This window comes from Lagenorhynchus albirostris, chromosome 19, assembly GCF_949774975.1.
Source record: "Lagenorhynchus albirostris chromosome 19, mLagAlb1.1, whole genome shotgun sequence".
Lineage (NCBI taxonomy): Eukaryota > Metazoa > Chordata > Mammalia > Artiodactyla > Delphinidae > Lagenorhynchus > Lagenorhynchus albirostris.
In genome coordinates, this window is record NC_083113.1 from 19,140,294 (window position 1) to 19,164,633 (window position 24,340).

A 24,340-nucleotide genomic window follows, 5' to 3' on the forward strand; every position below is an offset into this window, starting at 1 on the left:
GCTTCCCTGGTGGCGCAGCGGTTAAGAATCCACCTGCCAATGCAGGGGACACGGGTTCGAGCCCTGGTCCGGGAAGATCCCACATGCTGTGGAGCAACTAAGCCCATGCGCCACAACTACTGAGTCTGCGCTCCAGAGCCCGTGCGCCAAATGCGCCACAACTACTGAAGCCTGTGCACCTAGAGCCCATGCTCCGCAACAAGAGAAGCCACCTCAAAGAGAAGCCCATGCACCAGGACAAAGAGTAGCCCCTGCTTGAAACAACTAGAGAAAGCCCACGCATAGCAACAAAGACCCAACACAGCCAAAAAAAAAAAAAAAAAAAAAAAAAACGCACAATGAGATATCACCTCACACCTGTCAGAATGGCCATCATTAAAAAGTCCAGAAACAATAAATGCTGGAGAGGGTGTGGAGAAAAGGGAATTCTCCTACACTGTTGGTGGGAATGTAAATTGGTACAACCACTATGGAGGTTCCTTAAAACACTAAAAACAGAGTTACCATATGATCCTGCAATCCTACCCTTGGGTGTGTATCTGGAGAAAACCCTAATTCGAAAAGATACATGCACCCCAATGTTCACAGCAGCATTATTTACAATAGCCAAGACATGGAAGCAACCTAAATGTCCACTGACAGATGAATGGATAAAGAAGATGGGCTACATATATACAATGGAATACTACTCAGCCATAAAAAAGAATGAAGTAATGCCATTTGTAGCAACATGGATGGACCTAGAGATTATCATACTAAGTGAAGTCATGCAGAGAAAGACAAATATCATATATCACTTATATGTGGAATCTCAAATATGATAAATGAACTTATTTACAAGACAGAAACAGTCTGACAGACATAGAAAACAAACTTATTGTTACCAAAGGGGAAAGGGGGAGGGAGGGATAAATTAGGAGTTTGGGAGCAGCAGATATAAACTACTATATATAAAATAAACAGGGAACTCCCTGGAAGTCCAGTGGTTAGGACTCTGCTCTTCCACTGCAGGGGGTACGAGTTTGATCCCTGGTCAGGAAACTAAGGTCCTGCAAGCCTTGTGGCATGCCCCCCCACAAAAAATAGATAAACAATGAGGTCCTACTGTATAGCACAATACAGTAGTCGATATTTCATTTTTGAATCTGTCTCCTAAGGCAAAGGAAACAAACAGTCTTTAATATATATAACCAAAAATAGAACTACCATATGATCCAGCAATTCCACTCCTGGGTATATATCCAAAGAAAACAAAAACACTAAGTTGAAAAGAAACATGCACCCCAATGTTCACAGCAGCATTATTCACAACAGTCAAGATACGGAAGCAACCTAAGTGTTCATAAACAGATGAATAAAGGAAGTGTGGTGTATATGTGTGTGTGTGTACATACACACACACACATATACACACAATGGAATATTACTCAGCCATAAAAAAGAATGAAAATTTGCCATTTGCAGCAACATGGATGGATTTATGCTTAGTGAAATAAGTTAGACAGGGAAAGACAAATACTGTATTATATCACTTATATGTGGAATCTAAAAAAATAAAATTAGTGAACATAACAAAAAAGAAAGAGACTCACAGATACAGAGAACAAACTAGTGGTTATCAGTGGCGAGAGGGAAGAAAAAAGGTAGTGTATTAAGAGGTACAAACTACTACATAAAAATAAATAAGCTACAAGGATATATTGTACAGCACAGGGAATACGGCCAATATTTTATAATTACTATAAATGGAGTATAAACTTTAAAACTTGTGAATCACTATGTTGTACACTAGAAACTTATATGTATTGTACATCAACTAACTATACCTCGATAAAAAAATTTACAGCTTAAAAAAAAAAGCTGAAGTAGCTGTATTAATTTCAGACAGAGTAGACTTCAGAACAAGGAAAATTATGGATAGAAGCAGTATATAATAATAAAGGACCCAGGCACCTCCTTGGTGGTGCAGTGGTTAAGACTCTGTGCCCCCAGTGCAGGGGGGGCTGGGGTTTGATCCCTGGTCAGGGAACTAGATCTCACATCCATGCGGCAACTAAGTTCACATGCCACAACTAAGCCTGTGTGCCACAACTAAGGAGCCCTTGAGCCACCACTAAGGAGCCTGCCTGCTGCAAATAAGACCCAGCGCAACCAAATAAATAAATAAATAAAATAATAAAGGACCCAATTCTTCAAAAAGACATTACAGACCTTAATGTGTATGTGCTTAACAACAGAGCATCAAAATATGTGAGGCAAAAACTGATAGAATTGCAAGGAGAAGTAGATGAGAACACTGTTACAGTTGGAGACATCAACACCCCTCTATCAAAAATGAACAGATCCAGCAGGCAGAAAATCAGTTAAGAGTACAGCTGAATTCAATAGCACCACCAATCAACTGGTCTTAATTGATATCTAGACTACTTCATCCTACAGCAGATTATACCTTCTTCTCAAGCTCAAATGGAACTTACACCAAGACAGACCACATAAAACACACCTAAATAAACTTAAAAGAACAGAAATTGTACAATGTATGCTCTCAGACCACAATGGAATTAAACTGACTTAATAACAAAAGGATAGCTGGAAAATCCCAAAATACTTGGAGATTAAACAACACACTTCTAAATAATATAGAGATCAAGAAGAAATCAAGAGAAATTTTAAAACATTTTTACCTAAATGAAAATAAAAATACAACTTATCAAAATCTGTGGGATTCAGCAAAAGCAGTAAAGAGCAACTGATATCGTTAAATGTTTATATTAGAATAGAAGAAAAATTTTTAATTAATAATATAAGTTTCCACCTTGGGAAACTAGAAAAGAACAGCAAATTAAATGTAAAGTAAGCAGAAAAAGGAATAAAAATCAGAGCAAATATCAATGTAATTGGAAACAGGAAATCATCTGCCACAATTGAGGATACTCTACAAAATAACTGGTCCATAATCTTTAAAAGTGTCACAGTCAGGAAAATCCAGGAAAGACTGATGACTGCTGCAGACCGAGGGAGACCGGGAATTGCACCAAGTGGTACTGAGCTGCATCTTTCTCCCACAAAGGAATTAGTGGGACAACCGGCAAAATTTCAATGGTAGCTGAGGGTTAGATGATCACAATGTATCACCGTTAATTTCTGATTTAGATGGGTTGTACTGTGAATATTTTTGAGAGTACCCTTATCTCTTAAGAAAAACACACTCAAGTATTGGGGAGAGCTGGGGCGTTCCAGTCGGCAACTTATTCTCAAATGGTTTAGGATAAAATCAAGTTCTCTGTAATGCTCTCCAACTTTTCTGGAAGTTTGTGATCGTTTTAAATTAAAAGTTTTATTGAGAAAGTGTAAGTAAACTCCGAGAAAACAGATTTTGATTCCTTTTCTGATGAATCCTAGAACAGTGCCTGATACACAGTCGGCGCTTCCTGAGTATCTGAGGACTGAAGATGTGTGGAACGGGAGTGTGAGAGCTAACCTGCCACAGAAGTCAGGACAAGGTCTAGAATGCATAAGCCTGGGCAGAGTAAAATAATCATAAATATTTTAAAACTTAAAGATAACTGCCAAGATAAATAGCTAAGAAAAAATAAAAGGTTTACCTCTAGGGAGGGGCCTGGGTGAGAAGAAGCTGGACAAGAGAAAATTACTTTTCATTACAGCCTTTCTATACTATTTGTTCAGCCAAGTACTGAAAAGTACTACACTTTGATTTTTGAAAAAATAAGGCAACTTCAAGGAGAAGTACCAAAACTTAATAAAAATATAATGGAAATAGCTCCTCACAATAATTAACAAGAAAAGGAAATCTTTGCTTGAATAAGTAACATCTAATAATTTTGTTTCTTACATGATAATCCAGTCACATCTCACATTAGCTTTCTTTTGTTTACCATCAACCTCTTCCTTTTCAAAGATATGCAGAGTTCATTCCAACACTGATTGTAATAAAGAAAAGTAGGAAACAATTATTGCCCAGCAATCTGGGGCTACTGGAAATAATATGTCTATACAATGGAAAGCTGTACAGTGGTTAAACACGATCTAAGTGCCTGGTATTTTTCTTGCTCTTGTGGAAATGGAAAAAACACAGATGGAAATAACACGTTCCCATTAGTAATGGGCTCCTTTCAGCAGAAATTCCCATCTGGGACCCCTACAGGAGGCCCATCAGAATATGGGTGGGGGCCACATAGGCCAACATCCACCACACAAACTCTGCACAAGAAGAGCCCATCTGACCAACTCAGCAGGAGGGAATAAGGCCTCCCGGTGCCACAGAGGAGGGAGTGGACTGACAGAGTCTCACCTCAGAGAGGTTATACTGGATGCATTTGACCTAGAAAGAAGTGAAAAACCACTACAAAGAGGTAGGTATAGTAGGATCCCATTTCTGTAAGACACACCCTCACATCTGGAAAACTTTGGGAAAAAAAAACTGTAAAATTTTAATAAGTAGGTACATCAAAGGTGACAGGCTTTGACAATTATCTGTATTTTTCTATGATGAAGAACATTACCAAGGTAATTTAAAAATTTTAAGGTGCATGGAATATTTTAGTTGACTAAAGCTTTAGTTTACTTGAGGTTTACAATGGATATATCTGAAATATCAACAGGTATACATACACCCAATGTAAGAGTGATCACAGAGGAATCACCACAGAGAGTGAGCCATGCATCAGAGTGGCTGGCATGTTTCACCCTTGCCCAACAAATCCAATTCATTAAATACCTTGGAGATATGGAATTAAAGACTAGATATGTCTGATTTCATAAATGCCTCTTATTTTTTTTTATAAATTTATTTATTTATTGTTAGCTGCGTTGGGTCGTTGCTGCACGTGGGCTTTCTCTAGTTGCTGTGGGGGGGGCTACTCTTCACTGTGGTGCGCGGGCTTCTCACTGCGGTGGCTTCTCTTGTGGAGCACGGGCTCTAGGTGCACAGGCTTCAGTGGTTGTGGCTCACGGGCTCTAGAGCACAGGCTCAGTAGTTGTGGCTCGTGGGCTCTAGAGCGCAGGCTCAGTAGTTGTGGCGCACGGGCTTAGTTGCTCCGTGGTATGTGGGATCTTCCCGGACCAGGGCTCAAACCTGTGTCCCCTGCATTGTCAGGCAGATTCTTAGCCACTACGCCACCAGGGAAGCCCCCGCCTCTTTCTTATTTCTATGCATCCTATTGCTTAAAGTAAAAATCAATCATAAATCCATATGTGTATTCTGAAGACAAATAATAATCACTGGCCTGTGGCTGGGCTGGAATAAACCAGTCCTACACATGAACAAGTGCCTGTTATGTTCTTTACGTTATGGCAAAATCCTATGGACTGCGAGGCAAATTACCTTTGTCAGCATCTACATCATAAATTGGTTCCATTAAATTAAGGGAAAAAGAGAGAGAATTACCACAGCCCTTCTAAACAACCCCTACAATCTTTAGATAGTTAAGAGTGTTCTTTTACGTTGCCTATGAAATGGAGCAAAAGAGAACTCACCCAGGATCCTAGAGGTTGGCCCGAGGTCACCGACACCCTTGGGCCACGGATGCTGGAGAGACTTTGCCAGAAAAGTTAAACCACTTGACTCTGACAGAAAGAACACATTTCAGGGTTAAAGCATGAAATAAAACCCAAAATACAAAAGTGGATGTAGAGAGAAACATTTGAAGTTGTTTCCATTGTCCGTGACTGAATCTTCTCATATTTTCTGCTAATAAATGGCTCTTTTTTAAAGTATCTAAAACAGTAAACAAAACCTTGTTTTGATAATATCTTTAAATTACGAACATACGGACTTCTGAAAATATAACTCCATGTTAATAAGAAACTGACAATAGTTTTTTATCCTGTTCTCATAAAAACAAACGGCAGCAGCTCTTTTAGAACCTCAAAACTTGTAACAAACTCACCAGGATTAAAATTCAAATATTAAATTCAGAGTCGAAGTCTCTGCCTCCATACGGGGAAAAGTCTGTACAACAATTTATATCAATACGCTAAGATTCCTATAAATAAGACAGTTTAAGAAAAACATATTGGTGAAATCCACTCACTTTCCATCCTTTGAGAATCTTCTCCTTGCAAAAACATTGGCCAAAGAGTAAGCGCTGGATTGAGTTTACTGGAAAAGGATGCTGACTTTATATTCAATCTTGGTTTCTCGAAAGAATCAAGGTTTTTATTCTCCGTGGGTGATACATAATAAGCGAAGTTCTTTGCAACCAGATCATCGTTCACACAAACCTGTATAATTTTAAACATTTCATCAATAAGACAAATATACTCAGGTGACTGTTCAGAAAATATGCCAAACTTAACCGAAAATTTCAATCTTCAGAAAAATTATTTTATAGAACATAATTTGATAGAAATTGATCTCTTGACTTCTGCTCTAGTAACAGTGAACTAGATACTTCTGAATAACCTTCCTGGCACAAAATCTAAAAAACGTCTACTTGAAAGCACTTGAGAACGAACATGGCTTTGCCAGGTAAAGATCTGGGAAGAGGGTGAAGACAAAACACAAATCATAAAAGAAAAAACTGATAAATTAGATTTTATCAAAATTTTAAATTTCTGCTTTTCAAAAGGTACTGTAAAGGGCAAACCACAGAAAAGGAGAAAATATTTTAAAATAATATATCTGGATGGACACGTATCCAGAATACATAAAGAACTCTCAAAACTGAATATAAAGAAAACAAAACCAATTTTAAAATGGACAAAAGATACTAATGAAAATAGTATGGTCTTGGCATAAAAACAGACACATAGATCAATGGAACAGAACAGACAGCCCAGAAATAAACCCACACATATATGGTCAATTAAATTATGAAAAAGGAGTCAATAATATATATTCCCAGTGTTGGGAAAACTGGACAGCCACGTGCAGAAGAATGAAACTGGACCACTTTCTTACACCATATACAAAAGCAAACTCAAAATGGATTAAAGACTTGAATATAAGATCTGAAACCATAAAACTCCTAGAAGAAAACACAGGTGATAAGCTCCTTGACACTGGTCTTGGAGATGATTTTTTGGATTTGACACCAAACGCAAAGGCAACAAAAGCAAAAATAAACCAGTGGGACTACATCAAACTAAAATGCTTCTGCACAGCAAAGGAAAGCACCAACAAAATGAAAAGACTCTTAATGAGAGAAAATATCTATAAGTCATTTGTCTGATAAGGGGTTAATATCCAAAATACATAAAGAACTCATACAACAACAACAGCAACAAACAAACAAACCCCCAAATAATCCAACTCAAAAATGGGCAGAGGATCTGAGGATCTGAATAGACTTTTTTCCAAAGAAGACATACAGATGGCCAACAGGTACAAGGAAAGATGCTCAATATCCCTAATAATCAGGGAAATGCAAATCAAAACCACAATGAGGGGCTTTCCTGGTGGTGTAGTGGTTAGGAATCTGCCTGCCAATCTGTCCGCCTGCAGGGGACACAGGTTCGAGCCCTGGTCTGGGAAGATCCCACATGCTGTGGAGAAACTAAGCCCGAGCACCACAACTAGAACCTGCACTCTAGAGCCTGTGAGCCACAACTACTGAAGCCCGCACACCTAGAGCCTGTGCTCCACAACAAGAGAAGCCACCTCAGTGAGAAGACCACGCGCCGCAACGAAGAGTAGCCCCCGCTCGCTGCAACTAGAGAAAGCCCGCATGCAGCAACAAAAACCCAAGGCAACCAAAAATAAATAAATTAAATAAATAAATAAAAATACAGTGAGGTAACACTTCACGTCTGTCAGAATGGCTGTTGTTAAAAGGAAACACCAAGTGTTGGCAAGTATGTGGAGAAAAAGGACCCCTTATGCACTGTTGGTGGGAATGTAAATTGGTATACCCTCTATGGAAAACAGCATGGAGATGCCTCTAGAAACTAAAAATAGAACTACCATACAATCTAGCAATTCCACTTCTGGCTATTTATCTGAAGAAAATGAAAACATTAACTTGAAAAGATACATGAATCCCCACGACCACTGCAACATTACTTACAATAGCCAAGTTAATGGAAATAATCTAAGCTTTCATGGGTGGATGAATGGATAAAGATGTGGTGTAAACGTAAAATAGAGAGCTAGTGGGAAGCAGCCGCATAGCACAGGGAGATCAGCTTGGTGCTTTGTGACCACCTAGAGGGGTGGGATAGGGAGGGTGGCAGGGAGGGAGACGCAAGAGGGAAGAGATATGCGGACATATGTATAACTGATTCACTTTGTTATAAAGCAGAAACTAACACACCATTGTAAAGCAATTATACTCCAATATACAAAAAATGTAGTGTATATACATATACCCAATGGAATATGATTTGGCCACAAAAAAGAACAAAATCTTTCCATTTGTGACAACACCTTAAGGACACTATGCTAAGTGAAATAAGTCAGAGAAAGACAAATGCTATATAATCTCCACTGGTATGTGGAATCTAAAACCAAAAGAAAACAAAATAAACAAAAAAAACCCCCAAGCTCATAGATACAGAGAACAGATTGGTGGTTGCCAGAGCTGGGGTGGGGGGAATATGGGGGGAAGGTGATGAACTGGGTGAATGGAGTCAAAAGGTGAAAACTTCCAATTATAAACTAAATAAGTCACGGGCATATGATGTACAGCATGGTGGCTATAGTTAATAATACTGTATTGCACATTTGAAAGTTACTAAGAGTAAATCTTAAAAGTTCTCATCACCAGAAAAAAATTCTGTAACGCGTGGTGATGGATGTTAACTAAACATTTTGCAATACGTATACACAAGTATTAAGTCACTGTATTGAACACTTGAAACTAATATAATGTTGTATGTCAATTATACCTCAATTTAAAAAAAGGAAAAAAAATGGGTAAAAGATCTGAATACTTCATCGAAGATACACGGATTGCAAACAGCATATGAAAAGATACTCAACGTCGTAAGTCACTGGGGAAATGCAAATTTAAACTACAATGAGAGACCATGACACACCAATGAGAATGACCATAAAAGTAATGAAGAAGATGTGAAGGAAGTGTAACTCTCATTGCTGATGGGACTGTAGAACGGTCAACCACTTTGGAAAACAATTTGGTAGGCTCTTAATACCTATACTATAACCCTACCCAGAAGTGGGACTCCTAGGTATTTATTCAAGAAAAATGAAAGCACAGGTCCACAGGAAGACTTGTACATGAATCTTCATAGAAGTTTCATTTGTAGTTGCCCCAAAGGGGTCACAACTTAAATGTCCATCAACAAGTGAATGGATAAACACACTGTAGTATATCCAGACAATGGAAGGATATTGACAATAAAAGGATCAACGTGGATGTATCTTAAAATAATTTTGTGTGAAAGAAAACAAGCAAAAAAAAAAAAGAGAGAGAGAGAGAACACGCTGGGACACATCCTTGTGCTTCCTTCGGGAGCTAGAAAAGGACTGTTGACCCCATTTTTTCTTTTCTGGCAATTATGACCTCATGCGTCCACTGTAAGTTCTCTCCGCTGAGCATGCCTCTGCTCTTTTAACACCCTGAGGTAAAAGCAAGTTGTCATCCGAACACAGCCATACACACAGAGAAAGAAAAGCAAGAAGAAAGAAGCAGGTCAGTGGAGAACTTGTTTAAAAGATGTTTCACGAGACGGGTCCTAGAGCCAACATTCTGGCATTTTTACCAAGTTGTAAAATAAGCAATGAAAAGTCACAGGCAAAATCAACAAGAATGTGGGGGAACCCAAAACACAACCCAAAGAGTAACAAATGAACCTTATTACAAATGAATAACACAATGACACTGAAGAGGGTAGGGAAGAAAAAAGCTAACCTAAGTAATTCTGCATCCAGGGCTGCATGCTCTAAGGCTAAAGACAAACTTCTTTTGCACAGGAATGTGGGTTAGCAAGTCTGAAATTACTCTACGTGAATACTAGAATTAATCAAGTAACTATACTGTAGCTAACGCAGGTTTCTTACTGTCAGAGACAGGTGTTAGGAATGAGGAGAGGGGAGGGGTAGAATGAACCCTGCAGCGCTGGATTGACATTAGAGGTACCAGAGCTCTTAATATATATACAGATGGATAGATCTAGGAATAGATGTAAATGTTTGTGTAAGTGGGTTAACGTACATACATGTCTTTCCTATCTGTCTGCTGAGAGGGCCTGCAATCAATGACACCCCAGTAGTAATAATGAGCACACCTAGTGCCCGGATCTTAATATCAGAAGACCATTCTTCAATAAAAGGAACCACTTCTTGGAGAAGTGGCTGATTCTAGGGCTGGGACTGGAAAAGGACAAAATTAGCCTTGGAGCATCCTGTGGTACCAGGAAGTAGGAGTTTTCAACTATGATGGGTCACACAGAAAGGACACATCAGCCACTTTGAAGAAGCTCCTAACAACTAAATCTGCAACAACTTGAGCAGGAAAATAATGATAATGGTGGATTATATCCTCAGAGTAAAACAAATATCCAAAGAGTCTATACTAAGATAAATTATTGAATCAATTAATAAATGGGAAGAAGGGTCAGCTCTTCCTCATAGATTCCAATTAAAAATGCAGAGGGCATGATGGAAATGGGCAAACACCACAGAAATAAGTTTTGCAGAGAAGAGTCATTGATGGCTATCTGCATGGTCTCAAAGTATCTCCCCGTAAGATACTTAATAATTTCAAAACGGAATAAACAGTAACTCTGTTGAGGAAAAACCTAGCAGACACCACCCTAACCAGGTGATCATGATTAAGATGACAAATAATAAAACATTATCAACATCATAACCCCCGCCCTGACGTACTGAGAAGGGCATCACTTCCGTAGCATTCTTGCTAAAAGCATGCAACACCTCAAGCTAATCATGAGAAAACATCAAATAAAGCCAAATTGAGCAACATTCTACAAAATAACTGGCCAGTACTCTTCAGAAGTGTCAAGGTCTTAAAAGAGGAGGAAAGACAACTGTCACAGATTGGAGGAAACTAAGGAGACTGGACAGTCAGATGCAATGTGGGATCTGAGATCAGACCTGAAACCAGAGAGAGGAAATCAGTGGAAAAACCAGCAAAATCCAAATAAGGTCTGTAGATTTTTTTTTAATTATATTTTATCAGTGTAAATTTTCTGGTTTGAATCATTGTACTGCTTGTTTGTATGGTTAACATTAGGAGGACCCAGGTAAAGCACATACAAAAATCTCTGCACTATTTTGGCATCTCGTCTGTAAGTGTAAACTGTTCCAAAACAAAGTTTTAAAATAAATCCAGGTTTTAGATGCCCTCTGTGGGCCCTGAGCAGCCCTAGATCTGCAGCTCTACCCACCTCCACACAAGGTACAGAGCTGCTGCGTCCTCATACCACCCTTCATAAAGGGCAGCCAGCCAAAGGTGAACAGCTAATAACTGGGTGGAGGAAAGAGAGGGCTCACAGGTGAGGCCCACTTCCTTTCTACTTATGGTATCTGAATTCTTTACAGTGAGCATATGTCCATACAATGAGAAAATTATGGAAGGGAAAAAGCAGGGAACTAAAACCACACCAAATGTGTGTATTCAAGAAAATTACATCCTCTCGTAAGAAAATAACATTTCACACTCATCACTATAGGAATAATTTCTTGTCCATTACTCAATAAAATGCTGTCTAAATAAAATACTAAAGTAATTTTTTTAAGTAATTAAAAGAAAAACAGACCTGGCTAACTTCTGATCTAAGCCAGACCTTGAAAGATTAAGAAAATTTATATGCTGTGTGAATGACACTGTTTTCCTAGGTGTGTACTGTTTTAATAAGCATTTTTAATAATATTTTAATACAATTCTTTCACTTACCTTTTCATTGTTTGTAGTTACATAAAGGTAAACCTCAAAAGTATCTTCTTCCACAGCACACAATTTGGCTTCCACCTGGGTAGCTGCTAAATAGCATAAATCAAAACATAAAGTAGCTGATATTAAAAGTATGCTTGAGGGACTTCCCTGGTGGCCCAGCGGTTAGGACTCCATGCTTCCACTGCAGGGGGTGCGGTTCAATCCCTGGTCAGGGAACTAAGATCCCGCATGCCACACCGCGAGACCAAAAAAAAAAAAAGTATGCTTTAAACAACTATGACTATTTCTCACCTATTAATCTCTGCTAACCACTCACGATTACCCAGCGTCACAACATTCAACAGCCTCCTCCCGCAGAACGGGTCTGGCACTGGGCAAGGCAAGGTGCAGGCTCTCCCGGCACAAAGTCAGCCATGTGTCCTCTGTCCCCCTCAGCCCGCCATCCTCCTCCTGTCACCCACCCTGTGACAGCACCTCGAGCACAGTTCTGGGCCCTCTCTTCTTTTCCAGTGACTCCCAAACCCACGTGCCCAGTCACAGTCTTTCACCTGAGTCCATTCTACCCCTCCAAATGCTCCGAAGAGCAGCTCCATGTAGCAGCTCCAAGCACTGTTATCGTTTTACAGGTGAGGAGGCTATGCGGACGTAGCAGGACGGTATTCAACCCAAGCACTCTGCCTCCTCCAAACCTGTGTCTCCCGGGCCCCCTGTGGGCTCACAAGGGCCCAAGCTACAAAACCAGAGGCGCCCCTCCCATTTCTCCCAGGTGCAACGCCTCTGGTTGCTCCTTTACCCGGACAGTGGGGCAGTGGAGGAGAGGGGCCAGCACCCCAGGCAATGCAAACTCACTACTCCTCAGAACAGCCCTGGAGTTGGGCACAGTTATTTGGCTCAGACGGCCAGGGGTTAGGACAGATGTCTCAAATGAGAGTCTGTCTTACAGCCAAGGATATAAAATAAAAAGAGCACACTAAAGAGGCGCTGCGACATCCTACACATCTTCATTAGCAATGACGGTGATCACAAAGTATCCATTTACTACCCCTTGCTTGCAGAAAAAAAGTTAGGCTTTTCATCAACTGTTGGTTCAATGAAATGCACGTAAATTTATTTTGCAGTGCTGCAGCTTCTATGCCAACTAAGAGACAGGCATTATTGTGTAAGGGTCCTCACCCACATAGCTCCTTCCTGATTTCACCTGTCAATTACGGATGCCCACATCCACCCCCAAAATTCCAGGGGTGCCGGGTCATTGTGACACTTGGGGTGGAAGAAGCTCCAGGTCACTTATGAACCCCGCAAAGGGGGTCAGACAGCTAAGCACGCACATCTCAAACCCTCTCATCCACAGAAGGCGTCAGTTCAGAGCAGGCGGCAGTGATCACGCGCTTGCCTCACCTTTTAGGATGTTCTGGAAGTACCGAATAGCTGCACTGTCCCACTTCTTGGCAGGTCTGCAACGGAGAAAAGAGGCAACCTCATTAAATAAAAAGCTGAGGTCAGTACGCTAACATCATTTAGTAAATTATACACTGGATGTTTCTGATATTACACGTTGAACATATGATGCAGGTAACGGGGGGTCCGGCTCTGGCCTGGGGGTGATGAGCCCAGCTGCACCCCGCAGCAAACTTCTCTTCCATGCCCGCCTGTGCCAATGCAGAGACTCGCTGAGAATGGGCCCCTTTCTGGGGCTTCCTGAGCTACTGTGCCCACCTCCACGGCATCATGTCCCAACACCATCGTCCCATTACCCGCGACACCCATCTCCCAGCCAGAACGCTAGCTTCCCAGGACAGGGACCCTGAGTTAGGATTGCTCAGCACAGGCTGGCACGGAGCGAGGGCCCCACACGTGTTGGTTAAACCAACATTCTGGAAGTGGCTGTGGGAAACGCAGCCGCTACTGTCTCGTGGTACCCCTTTCACTGTGTCCCATTTCTCCCTATCATCTTGTCCTTTCCTATGCGTGATACTGTGATTTATGATAAGAAATATCTTTTTTGTCATTGTCCCTGTTTCTGGCACAGAGTTCAGTGATGAGAGTGACAAGGTGACGAGTGGAAAGCACCAAGGTAACTTAAAAATGGGGGCTGGTTGCCAGGGGAACCAACCTTGTGATTAGAGGGTTGGAACTTGCAGTCCCACCACCCTGACCTCCAGGGGAGGAGAAAGGGGCTGGAGGTTGAATCAATTGCCAATGGCCAAAGATTTAATCAATCACGGCTAGGTAATGAAGCCTCCATAAACACCAAAAAGGGCCTAGGCTGGGAGCTTCTGCGCTGATGAACACGTGGAGATGTGGGGGACAGGCGTGCCTGGAGAGGGAAGGAAGCGCCTCTCCCCACCTTGCCCTGCGCATCTCTTCCATCTGGCTGCTCCTGAGTTATATCTCTTATAATAAACTGGTAATCTAGTAAGTTAAATGTTTCTCTGAGTTCTGTGAGCAAATTAATCAAACCCAAGAAGGGAACCTCTCATTTATAGCCATCCCAGTCAGAAGCACAGGTGACAACCCAGACTTGAAATTGGCATCTGAAGTTGCAGGGGCGGGGGCTGGGGGAGGTCTTGTAGGGTGAAGCCCTTAACCTGTGGGATCTGATGCTATGTCAGGTTGGGCTGCTACACACACACACTCCCAAACTGGAGTCAGAGTCATACTATGCTTTGGAAAGAAAATCGCAGGAGAAGCCATAGGCAGTGGAAGATCATGAAAAACCAATATTTAGAAGCATGGAACAAAAATAAAATAAAGTAAGGTTAGAGTGATATGTTTTATGTTTCTCCACTGGTTTCATTTATCAGAGATGCCATCACCATCCTCCAAGGGTTGTTTCAAAGATCAAATGAGGTAATGTACATAGAGCACTTAGCCCTGTTATTTTTATTTTTACTAAGATACTAAGCACATTACTTCAAAGAATCACAAAGGGTTTCCGAAGGGAGGTGTAAACAAACAAACAAACAAACGAACACAGTGGTTTTAAAACCTTGCTATACAAAAAATTACCTAATAAGCTTGTTGTTTTTTAACAAAATGTAGTAGATTCCTAATAAGGAAAAGGCCCAAGAGAAAAATCAATCTATTCTATGAACAAGTAAATCAACAAGTCTGTCACAGGTTAATCAATTAGTCTGTGTGTCTGTGTATGTGTGTCTCTCTCAACACGGCGCGCGCGCGCGCACACACACACAAACTACATGAAGAGATACCCAACTTTACAAGTCAGAAAAATACAACTTAAAACAAAATACCATTGTTGTCCAGCAAACAAGCAAAAGTTTAAAAGCCTGATGATACTCTACGTTGTGTGGGGAAAGCAGCACTTTCTACACCCCAATGATGGGAGTATAGACTGCTAGTCCTTTTGAAGGGAAATTTAACAAAAACTGTAATACACATGTTAAGACAGACATTCTAGATGAGGCGCAAACACAAAACCAGCAACATCAAAGAAGGTGACCAAAACCCAGTGAGATCACTTACCTGAAGCCCTTCATCGCCTACACTGAGGGTCTCCTAGGGTTGGGTGTGTCCAAGGCTGGGAAGGCCCCTGGGGGGCACTGTGGTGGTGCTGGGAAGGGGGTAATGCAGAGGGGGCGTGAGAAAGACAGGGGTCTGCCTCTGAGGAAGAGCTGGGCACGGAGCGCTGGCTGCTCTGCAAGAGGGACAGGAAGGGGGCAGGCGTTGCTGGGCAGCCTGGTGGAACAGCCGCCTCAGCAGAGACCAGCTGGCTTATCAGTGTGGATTCCCAGGCAGCCACAAGAGTGATGCATTCGTCATCCCAAGGGAGCTACAGGTGATGAGGGCTGGGGGAGTGGAGATGGGAGGGTCTCCACAGATCCCACAAAAGCATCCATAAGAGAGGCAGCTTCCAAGTTCAGAGAGAACTTAGAATGCAACATCACCGGGACGTGCAAGTTGAATCAAAATTGTGCTGCTTCTGGCTTCCCTGGTGGTGCAGTGGTTGAGAGTCTGCCTGCCGATGCAGGGGACAAGGGTTCATGCCCCGGTCCGGGAAGATCCCACATGCCGCGGAGCGGCTGGGCCCGTGAGCCATGGCCGCTGAGCCTGCGCGTCCGGAGCCTGTGCTCCGCAACGGGAGAGGCCACAACAGTGAGAGGCCCGCGTACCGCCAAAAAAAAAAAAAAAAAAAAAATTGTGCTGCTTCCCATAGCTGCTTCTTCCACAAAGCCAGTGTTGGAGGGGGAGGATGGGGCTACCCCCAGGACCTCAGGTAGTGCTCATTCAAGACAGCAAAGATCACAGTCATAACCCCGACACAGCACTGCCCAGTGCAGGGACCCATCCTGTACCAACACTGGCAATGTGGTCAAATTACTAGACAGGGGTGTGTGTGTGTGTGTGTGTGTGTGTGTGTGTATGATACATGTGTACACATGTGCATGCATGCATGTATACATTTCTACACCTATATATCTCATTTTGATTTACCTATATTCTTATGAGAATGTATAGTGCAAAATGGTTTGGTAACAATCTAGCTGGCTATCAAGAGAGGAGTGGTTAAAGACAGCAAGTATGCCAATTGTATTCACCCAGGAAAAAGACTGAAAGTAGAAGGGAATACGTGTACTGGCAAAGAACTTCAAAATACTGGGTTGGCCAAAAGGTTTGTTCTTTTTTTCCATGAGATGGCTCTAGTAGCACTTAATTGTGTTTAACTTCATTCGAAACAATTTTGTTAGACTGTATTGTGACAGCTGGCATATCAGCGTGCATTAAAAAAAAACATCAAAAATTTTTGGTGAATTTTTGTGCAGCCATTTTAATATTGGAGATGGAAGAAAAAAGCAACATTTTTGGCATATTATGCTTTATTATTTCAAGAAAGGTAAAAATGCAACTGAAACGCAAAAAAAGATTTGTGCAGCGCATGGAGAAGGTGCTGTGACTGATCGAATGTGTCAAAAGTGGTTTGCGAAGTTTCGTGCTGGAGATTTCTCACTGGACGATGCTCCATGGTCGGGCAGACCAGGTGAAGTTGATGGCGATCAAATCGAGACAGTAATTGAGAACAATCAATGTTATACCACGTGGGAGATAGCCGATACACTCAAAATATTCAACTCAAGTGCTGAAAATCATTTGCACCAGCTTGGTTATGTTAATCACTTTGATGTTTGGGTTCCACATAAGTTAAGCAAAAAACACCTTCTTGACCATACTTCTGCATACGATTCTCTATTTTTTTTTTTAAACATTTGGCTTCCGCTTTTTTTTTTAATTTTTATTTATCTTTATTTTTGGCTGCACTGGGTCTTCATTGCTGTGCGTGGGCTTTATTTCTGGTGAGCGGGGGCTACTCTTCATTGTGGTGTGTGGGCTTCTCATTGCGGTGGCTTCTCTTGTTGCGGACCACGGGGCTCTAGGTGTGCCGGCTTCAGTAGTTGTGGCATGTGGGCTCAGCAGCTGTGGCTCGCAGGCTCAGTAGCTGTGGCACACGGGCTTAGTTCCTCCGCAGCATGTGGGATCTTCCTGGACCAGGGATCGAACCTGTGTCTGCTGCACCGGCAGGCAGATTCTTAACTACTGTGCCACCAGGGAAGTGTCCCAAATGCATAATCTTCCATCAGGATAACACAAAGACTGCATGTTTCTTTCATGACCAGGCAAAAACTGTTACAGCTTGGCTGGGAAGTTCTGATTCATCCGCCACATACACCAGTCACTGCACCTTTGGATTTCCATTTATTTAGGTCTTTACAAAATTCTCTTAATGGACAAAATTTCAATTCCCTGGACGACTGTAAAAGGCACCTGGAACAGCTCTTTGCTCAAAAAGATAAAAGTTTTGGGAAGATGGAATTATGAAGTTGCCTGAAAAATGGCAGAAGGTAGTGGAACAAAAGGGTAAATATGTTGTTCAATAAAGTTCTTCGTGAAAATGAAAAATGTGTCCTTTATTTTTACTTAAAAACCAAAGGCATTTTTTGGCCAATCAATACATTCTTAAGTTAAATTTGCCAATAAGACAGTGTGTTCTAATTTTCATTAAAAGCTCCACGCATGTGAATATGTATAAAAGCACCGAAAAAGGTCTGCAAGTTCAGAGCCTGAACAGGTCACAGAAGCCTCCCAGGAGGGAGGGAGGGAGGAAATGGGGCTGGAGAAGGATGTCATGGACTTTTTTTTAATGCTCCATGATCCCATGTATAAATGTTTCTCTTTACACTTAATTTATCCCTTTTTGTAAGTTAAGAAGCCAAATAGCACAGAGCTCAGACCATACTCTAACCCCCTCACAACACAGCCTCTGGAGATGGGGCTACATGGCCAGGTTTGACACAGTGACTCAGAAGACACCTCCTGAAGGACAAGGAGACCTTTGAAATGGCTCAGCACTTCTCAAGAGGGTCTGATTTCACGTAAGCATCATGCACTCAAGTTAAGGCTTTTACTAACGATTCAGCCTATGTCAGAAGCTGTACTTACACAATCTCAGCGCTGTCTTCACAGAAGTCAATGTGCAGTGTGACAGGTTTTGTGCAGTACAGTCTGAATTTCTTTGCTCTGTAGGGAAGCTGCATAAAAGTTTCTACTGCAACTCGGATGCTTAACGGTGAAAGAGAAAGAGTTCCATGATTTAAAAAATTATATATAACATATTTCTTTAACGTACACCTAGTACATAATTGAAATACTTAACATGAAACAAAACCTGATTATTTCTGTTTCTATTACAGCCACCAACAGCAGCAGGTGCTTGGAGCCATTTGCCGAGCAAGGTGAAAACTGGTTCTTGGGGGCTGAGAAAAATCTTACTTTTTTATGTATAAAGCACAGATATACATATAGTACATAAAAGATACTCAGTAATCTTTGGCGTCAAAATTTTATGGCATGGGGGCAGGGAGGCATTAGAAAAACACTGTCTCCTTAGACTGAGAAACACTGGGTAATAACGAACAAACCTGGAAGCAAATTCTATTTAAGATTTTAAAATAGCAATTTCAATACACGACCAGAATTATCTTGAAGCTTCTGTAAATAAGCAGATGTTTTAAGAATTAGTACTTGTCAACTTTGCACAAAAGAGCTGATGGGCTGAGGTTTCATAAGCTGTCCAGCATTTTTATTTCCATTCTCCTTCAAGCAAACGACAGAGCACTTGAACATATGGTTTCGACATCAACAGGTTCTCAGGGGCCGTGTGTGGGCAGCCTGGCCACCTTGGTCTCGGACCGTTTAGAAAAGGCGGCTGCCCTAACCGCCCCTCCAGGCCTCCCCGCTCTAATCATACGATTCTCTTGCCCAAAACAAACTAAACTTAAAACTCCAAATACTAAGAGGAAATCTCTCCAAACCGTTAAATACGATGTTAATTTTAATAACCACTATGGTTACATGGGTGCAGAACCACAAGCTAGAAAGGCACCTCCTTTTCCATGAAGACCTGCCAGCCCTGCTGTGGGAGCGGCCCCCTGACAGACTCCCCATCAGGGCACCCACCTCCCCTGCAGCGGGGACCACTCTTTCCCTTTTGGAAGAAGGGTCCTCATGTTTACTATTCATTATTTATTAAGCTGATACCCTCTGACTCTGGGATAGGAAACCATGAGAAAAATTACCACAAACACCAAGACCACCTTGCTGACGAGTGTTTTCTAGGGAACCGTGGTGTGTGGTCCTGGAGTCATCGAGGGTCACTCTGAACGGCCTCCTGTCTTCTGTGACAGTCACACCCTCACTCTGTTAAGCAGGACGAGGGACGCACGCTCTGCTCTCAGCAATCTAAGGCTGTGCCAGCAAACCATCCCTTCTGTGGCGACAAGAAGAGTTTCTCTCTGCCTCCAGGTAGCCAGGCCTCCCGAGGGGACATGCCACGCCAGGCCAGGAGAGCGGCTGACAGAGAGCGCCTGCACTTTCTAGGAAGGAAGGCAGGAGGAGGGCCGGAGCCGCCTGCTGAATTCTCATCCTGAGCACCTGCTCTTACATTCACTGCTTGTAACAATGGAACCTGCAAGTCTTCCCATCTTGAAGCTCTCGCCCCTTACTTCGAAAATTGACATTCTCCTTGCAAAAAGACATCTGTCCCCTAAAGAGCATGAGGCAAAATAAATACATACATACATACTTTTTGGATTTCACTGGAACGTACTTGGCAAAATCCACAAGGAAACACTCTGTGAGGTAATGGTCTGCTGAAGACACTATTGACTTAATAACAGCCCTGCACCAGCACTTCAGTTCCTGACAATAAACCACACAAACCTACAAAATAAAAAGAAAACTTCGGTGTTAAAATCTCTAGTCATACTCAGAAAACTGTGAGATACTAATGAAAGAAACCAAAAATGACACAGATGGAGAGATACACCACGTTCTTGGATTGCAAGAATCAATATTGTGAAAATGACTATACTGCCCAAAGCAATCTACAGATTCAATGCAATCCCTATCAAATTACCAATGACATTTTTCAGAATTAGAACAAAAAAATTTACAATTTGTATGGAAACACAAGAGACCACGAATAGCCAAAGCAATTTTTTTTTTTTTGCGGTACGCGGGCCTCTCACTGTTGTGGCCTCTCCCGTTGTGAAGCACAGGCCCCAGACATGCAGGCTCAGTGGCCATGGCTCACGGGCCTAGCCGCTCTGCGGCATGTGGGATCTTCCCGGACCGGGGCACGAACCCGTGTCCCCTGCATCGGCAGGCGGACTCTCAACCACTGCGCCACCAGGGAAGCCCGCCAAAGCAATTTTGAGAAAGAAAAATGGAGATGGAAGAATCAGGCTCCCTGACTTCAGATTATACTACAAAGCCACAGTAATCAAAACAGTATTGGTACCGGCACAAACACAGAAATATGTATCAATGGAACAGGATAGAAAGTCCAGAGACAAACCCACACACCTATGGTCATCTGATCTTTGACAAAGGAGGCAAGACTATACAATGGAGAAAAGACAGTCTTTTCAATAAGTGGTGTTGGGAAAACTAGACAGCTACATGTAAAAGAGTGAAATTAGAACACTCCCTAACACCATTCACAAAAATAAACTCAAAATGGATTTAAGACCTAAATGTAAAGCCGGATACTATAAAACTCTTAGAGGAAAACATAGGCAGAACACTCTCTGACATAAATAACAGCAAGGTCTTTTTCAAGGCACCCCCTAGAGTAATGAAAATAAAAACAAAAATAAACAAATGAGACCTAATTAAACTTAAAAGTTTTTGCACAGCAAAGGAAACCATAAACAAAACAAAAAGACAACCCTCAGAATGGGAGAAAAATATTGGGCTGGCCAAGAAGTTCCTTCAGTTTTTAAGTAAAAATAAGAGATACATTTTTCATTTTCGCCAAGAACTTTATTGAACAACGTATTCACTCTTTTGTTCCACTACCTTTTGTGATTTTTCAGGCAACTTCATAATTCCATCTTCCCCAAACTTTTTATCTTTCTGAGCAAAGAACTGTTCCAGGTGCCTTTTACAGTCGTCCAGGGAATTGAACATTTTTCCATTAAGAGAATTTTGTAAAGACCTAAATAAATGGAAATCCGAAGGTGCAGTGTCTGGTGCATACAGCAGATGAATCAGAACTTCCCAGCCAAGCTGTAACAGTTTTTGCCTGGTCATGAAAGAAACATGTTGTCTTTGCGTTATCCTGATGGAAGATTAGGCATTTTCTGTTGACTAATTCTGGATGCTTTTTGTCGAGTGCTGCTTTCAGTTGGTCTAACTGGGAGCAGTACTTGCTGGAATTAATCATTTGGTTTTCCGGCAGTAGCTCATAATAGAGGACTCCCTTCCAATCCCACCATATACACAGCATCACCATCTTTGGATGAAGACCGGCCTTTGGTGTGGTTGGTGGTGGTTCATTTCGCTTGCCCCACAATCTCTTCCGTTCCACATTATTATGCAGTATCCACTTTTCATCGCCTATCACAATTTGTTTAAAAAACGGAACATTTTCAATACATTTCAGTAGAGAATGGATATGGAAATACAGTCAAGAAGGTTGTATTTTCACTTAACTTACGTGGAACCCAAACATCAAAGCGATTAACATAACCAAGCTGGTACAAATGATTTTCAGCACTTGAGCTGAATATTTTGAGTGCGTCGGCTATCTTCCACGTGGTATGACGTTATTGTTCTCAATCAATGTCTCGATTTGATCGCTATCAACTTCAACTGGTCTACCCAACCGTGGAGCATCGTCCAGTGAGAAATCTCCAGCACGAAACTTCGCAAACCACTTCTGACACATTCGATCAGTCACAGCACCTTCTCCATGCGCTGCACAAATCTTTTTTTGCGTTTCAGTTGCATTTTTACCTTTCTTGAAATAATAAAGCATAATATGCTGAAAATGTTGTTTTTCTTCCATCTTCAATATTAAAATGGCTACACAAAAATTCACCAACTTTGATTTTTTTTTCAATGCACGCTGATATGCCAGCTGTCACAATACAGTCTAACAAAATTGTTTTGAATGAAGTTAAAGACAACTAAGCACTATTAGAGCCATCTTAGGAAAAAAATGAATGAACCTTTTGGCCAACCCAATATTTGCAAATGAAGCAACTGACAAACGATTAATCTCCAAAATATACAAAACAGCTCATGCAGCTCAATATCAAAAAAAAAAAACACCAACCCAATAAAAAGTGGGTTAGAAGACCTAAATAGACATCTTTCCAAAGAAGACATATAGACAGTTAAAAAGCACATGAAAAGATGCTTAACATCACTAATTATTAGAGAAATGCAAATCAAAACTGCAATGAAGTATCACCTCACACTGGTAAGAATGGCCATCATCAAAAAAATCTACAAACAGTAAACACTGGAGAGGGTGTGGAGAAAAGGCAACCCTCCTACACTGTTGGTGGGAATGTAAACTGGTACAGCCACTATGGAGAACAGTATGGAGGTTCCTTAAAATAAAACTAGAACTACCATATGATCCAGCAATCCCTGGGCATATATCCGGAGAAAACCGTAATTCGAAAAGATGCATGCACCCCAATGTTCACTGCAGCACTATTTAACTGAGCTCAATATTGAGCCAGGACGTGGAAGCAACCTAAATGTCCACCGACAGAAGAATGGATAAAGAAGATGTGGTATATATACACAATGTAATATTACTCAGCCATAAAAAAGAATGAAATAAGGCCATTTGCAGCAACATGGATGGACCTAGAGATTGTCATACTGAGTGAAGTAAATCAGACAGAGAAATACAAATATCATATGGTATCGCTTTTATGTGGAATCCAAAAAAAGAGTACCAATGTACTTATCTACAAAACAGAAATAGAGTTATAGATGTAGAAAATAAACTTGTGGTTACCAGGGAGTAAGTTGGGGGGGGCGGTGGAGGGATAAGTTGGAAGACTGGGATTAACACACCCACTACTATATATAAAATAGATAACTAATAAGGACCTACTGTGTAGCACAGAGAACTCTACTCAATACTCTATAATGGCCTATATGGGAAAAGAATCTAAAAGAGAGTGGATGTATGTATAACAGATTCACTTTGTTGTACACCTGCAACTGTTATACACCTGCAACCTGTAACATTGTAAATCAACCATACTACTATCAAAATTTTTAAAAATTAAATTAAAAATCTCTAGTAAATAATGAGAGAACTAAAAGGTACTCTCAACATCATCTCATACCTTTTACCTTAAAGATGCAAGGAGGCTGGATTACCCCAAGCTAAACACTGCTTATTGGGAAAACAAGAACACAGGGTACCTGAATTCTATTTCACTGGTTTTCTTACTACAGTCACTTTGACTCCTTAACTAAGGAGAATTTTTAGAAAGTGAAATAAGGAAAACGCATTGCTTTACCTTCTTAAATCAGAAAACAAAACTTACAAATAATTGTCAATCATGTGCCAGGACAACACAAAATCACAACCCCAGGCTCATCTTCCCGGTTCTGCTTCCCATGCCTGTTTACCACCGTCTAACATTTGTTTGCTATCGGCCACAAATGGACGTCAGCACCATGATGAAGGGGATTTTTGTCTTTTTGTTTACTGCCATATTCCCAGCACCTAGAACAGCGCTTGGCATGTACTATGTCTTCAAAACCTATTCAGTGAATGACTGAATAAATACCTGCAGCCCCCTTTTAGGGAAACTGCCCTGCTAGAGTGACAGTGCTTGGCATCCTGACTGTCCCATGGGACTGACAGGCCACAGACAGGCAAACCATAGGCTGACCACAGGCTTATAAAGTGGCTCAGCAGGGACAGCTGTGCCCAACAGGGAAGAAGTGGGACGGTAGAGATCCCTGCCCTCGGGAGCTGAAGTTGGAAAACATAGGGCAGCTATTCTGCAAGGGGTGTGTTCTTGAGAGCCTCACATAATTCAAGGCTCAAATAATTCAAGAGAAATTGCGCCAAAGGATGGAGGGTATTTCTGTTTCATGCTAAAGTCAAAGAAACCTGTAGCTAATAATTCACACGGTCAGTCAACTTTGAAAAGGTGGTAAAC

The 24,340-nt window shown here is 41.5% G+C and overlaps 1 protein-coding gene across 1 annotated transcript in view; it reads right to left on the reverse strand.

The window, feature by feature from the left end:
- The window catches only part of TDRD12 (tudor domain containing 12), a 77,609-nt gene that overhangs the window by 42,855 nt on the left and 10,414 nt on the right, over nt 1-24,340 (reverse strand). Inside the window, exons 3-8 of the mRNA XM_060131470.1 lie at nt 19,939-20,075; nt 18,297-18,416; nt 13,239-13,294; nt 11,841-11,926; nt 6,054-6,243; nt 5,497-5,586 (exon numbers count right to left, since the gene is read on the reverse strand). Coding sequence (XP_059987453.1) covers nt 5,497-5,586; nt 6,054-6,243; nt 11,841-11,926; nt 13,239-13,294; nt 18,297-18,416; nt 19,939-20,075 — 679 coding nt within the window. The remainder of the gene's footprint in view (nt 1-5,496; nt 5,587-6,053; nt 6,244-11,840; nt 11,927-13,238; nt 13,295-18,296; nt 18,417-19,938; nt 20,076-24,340) is intronic.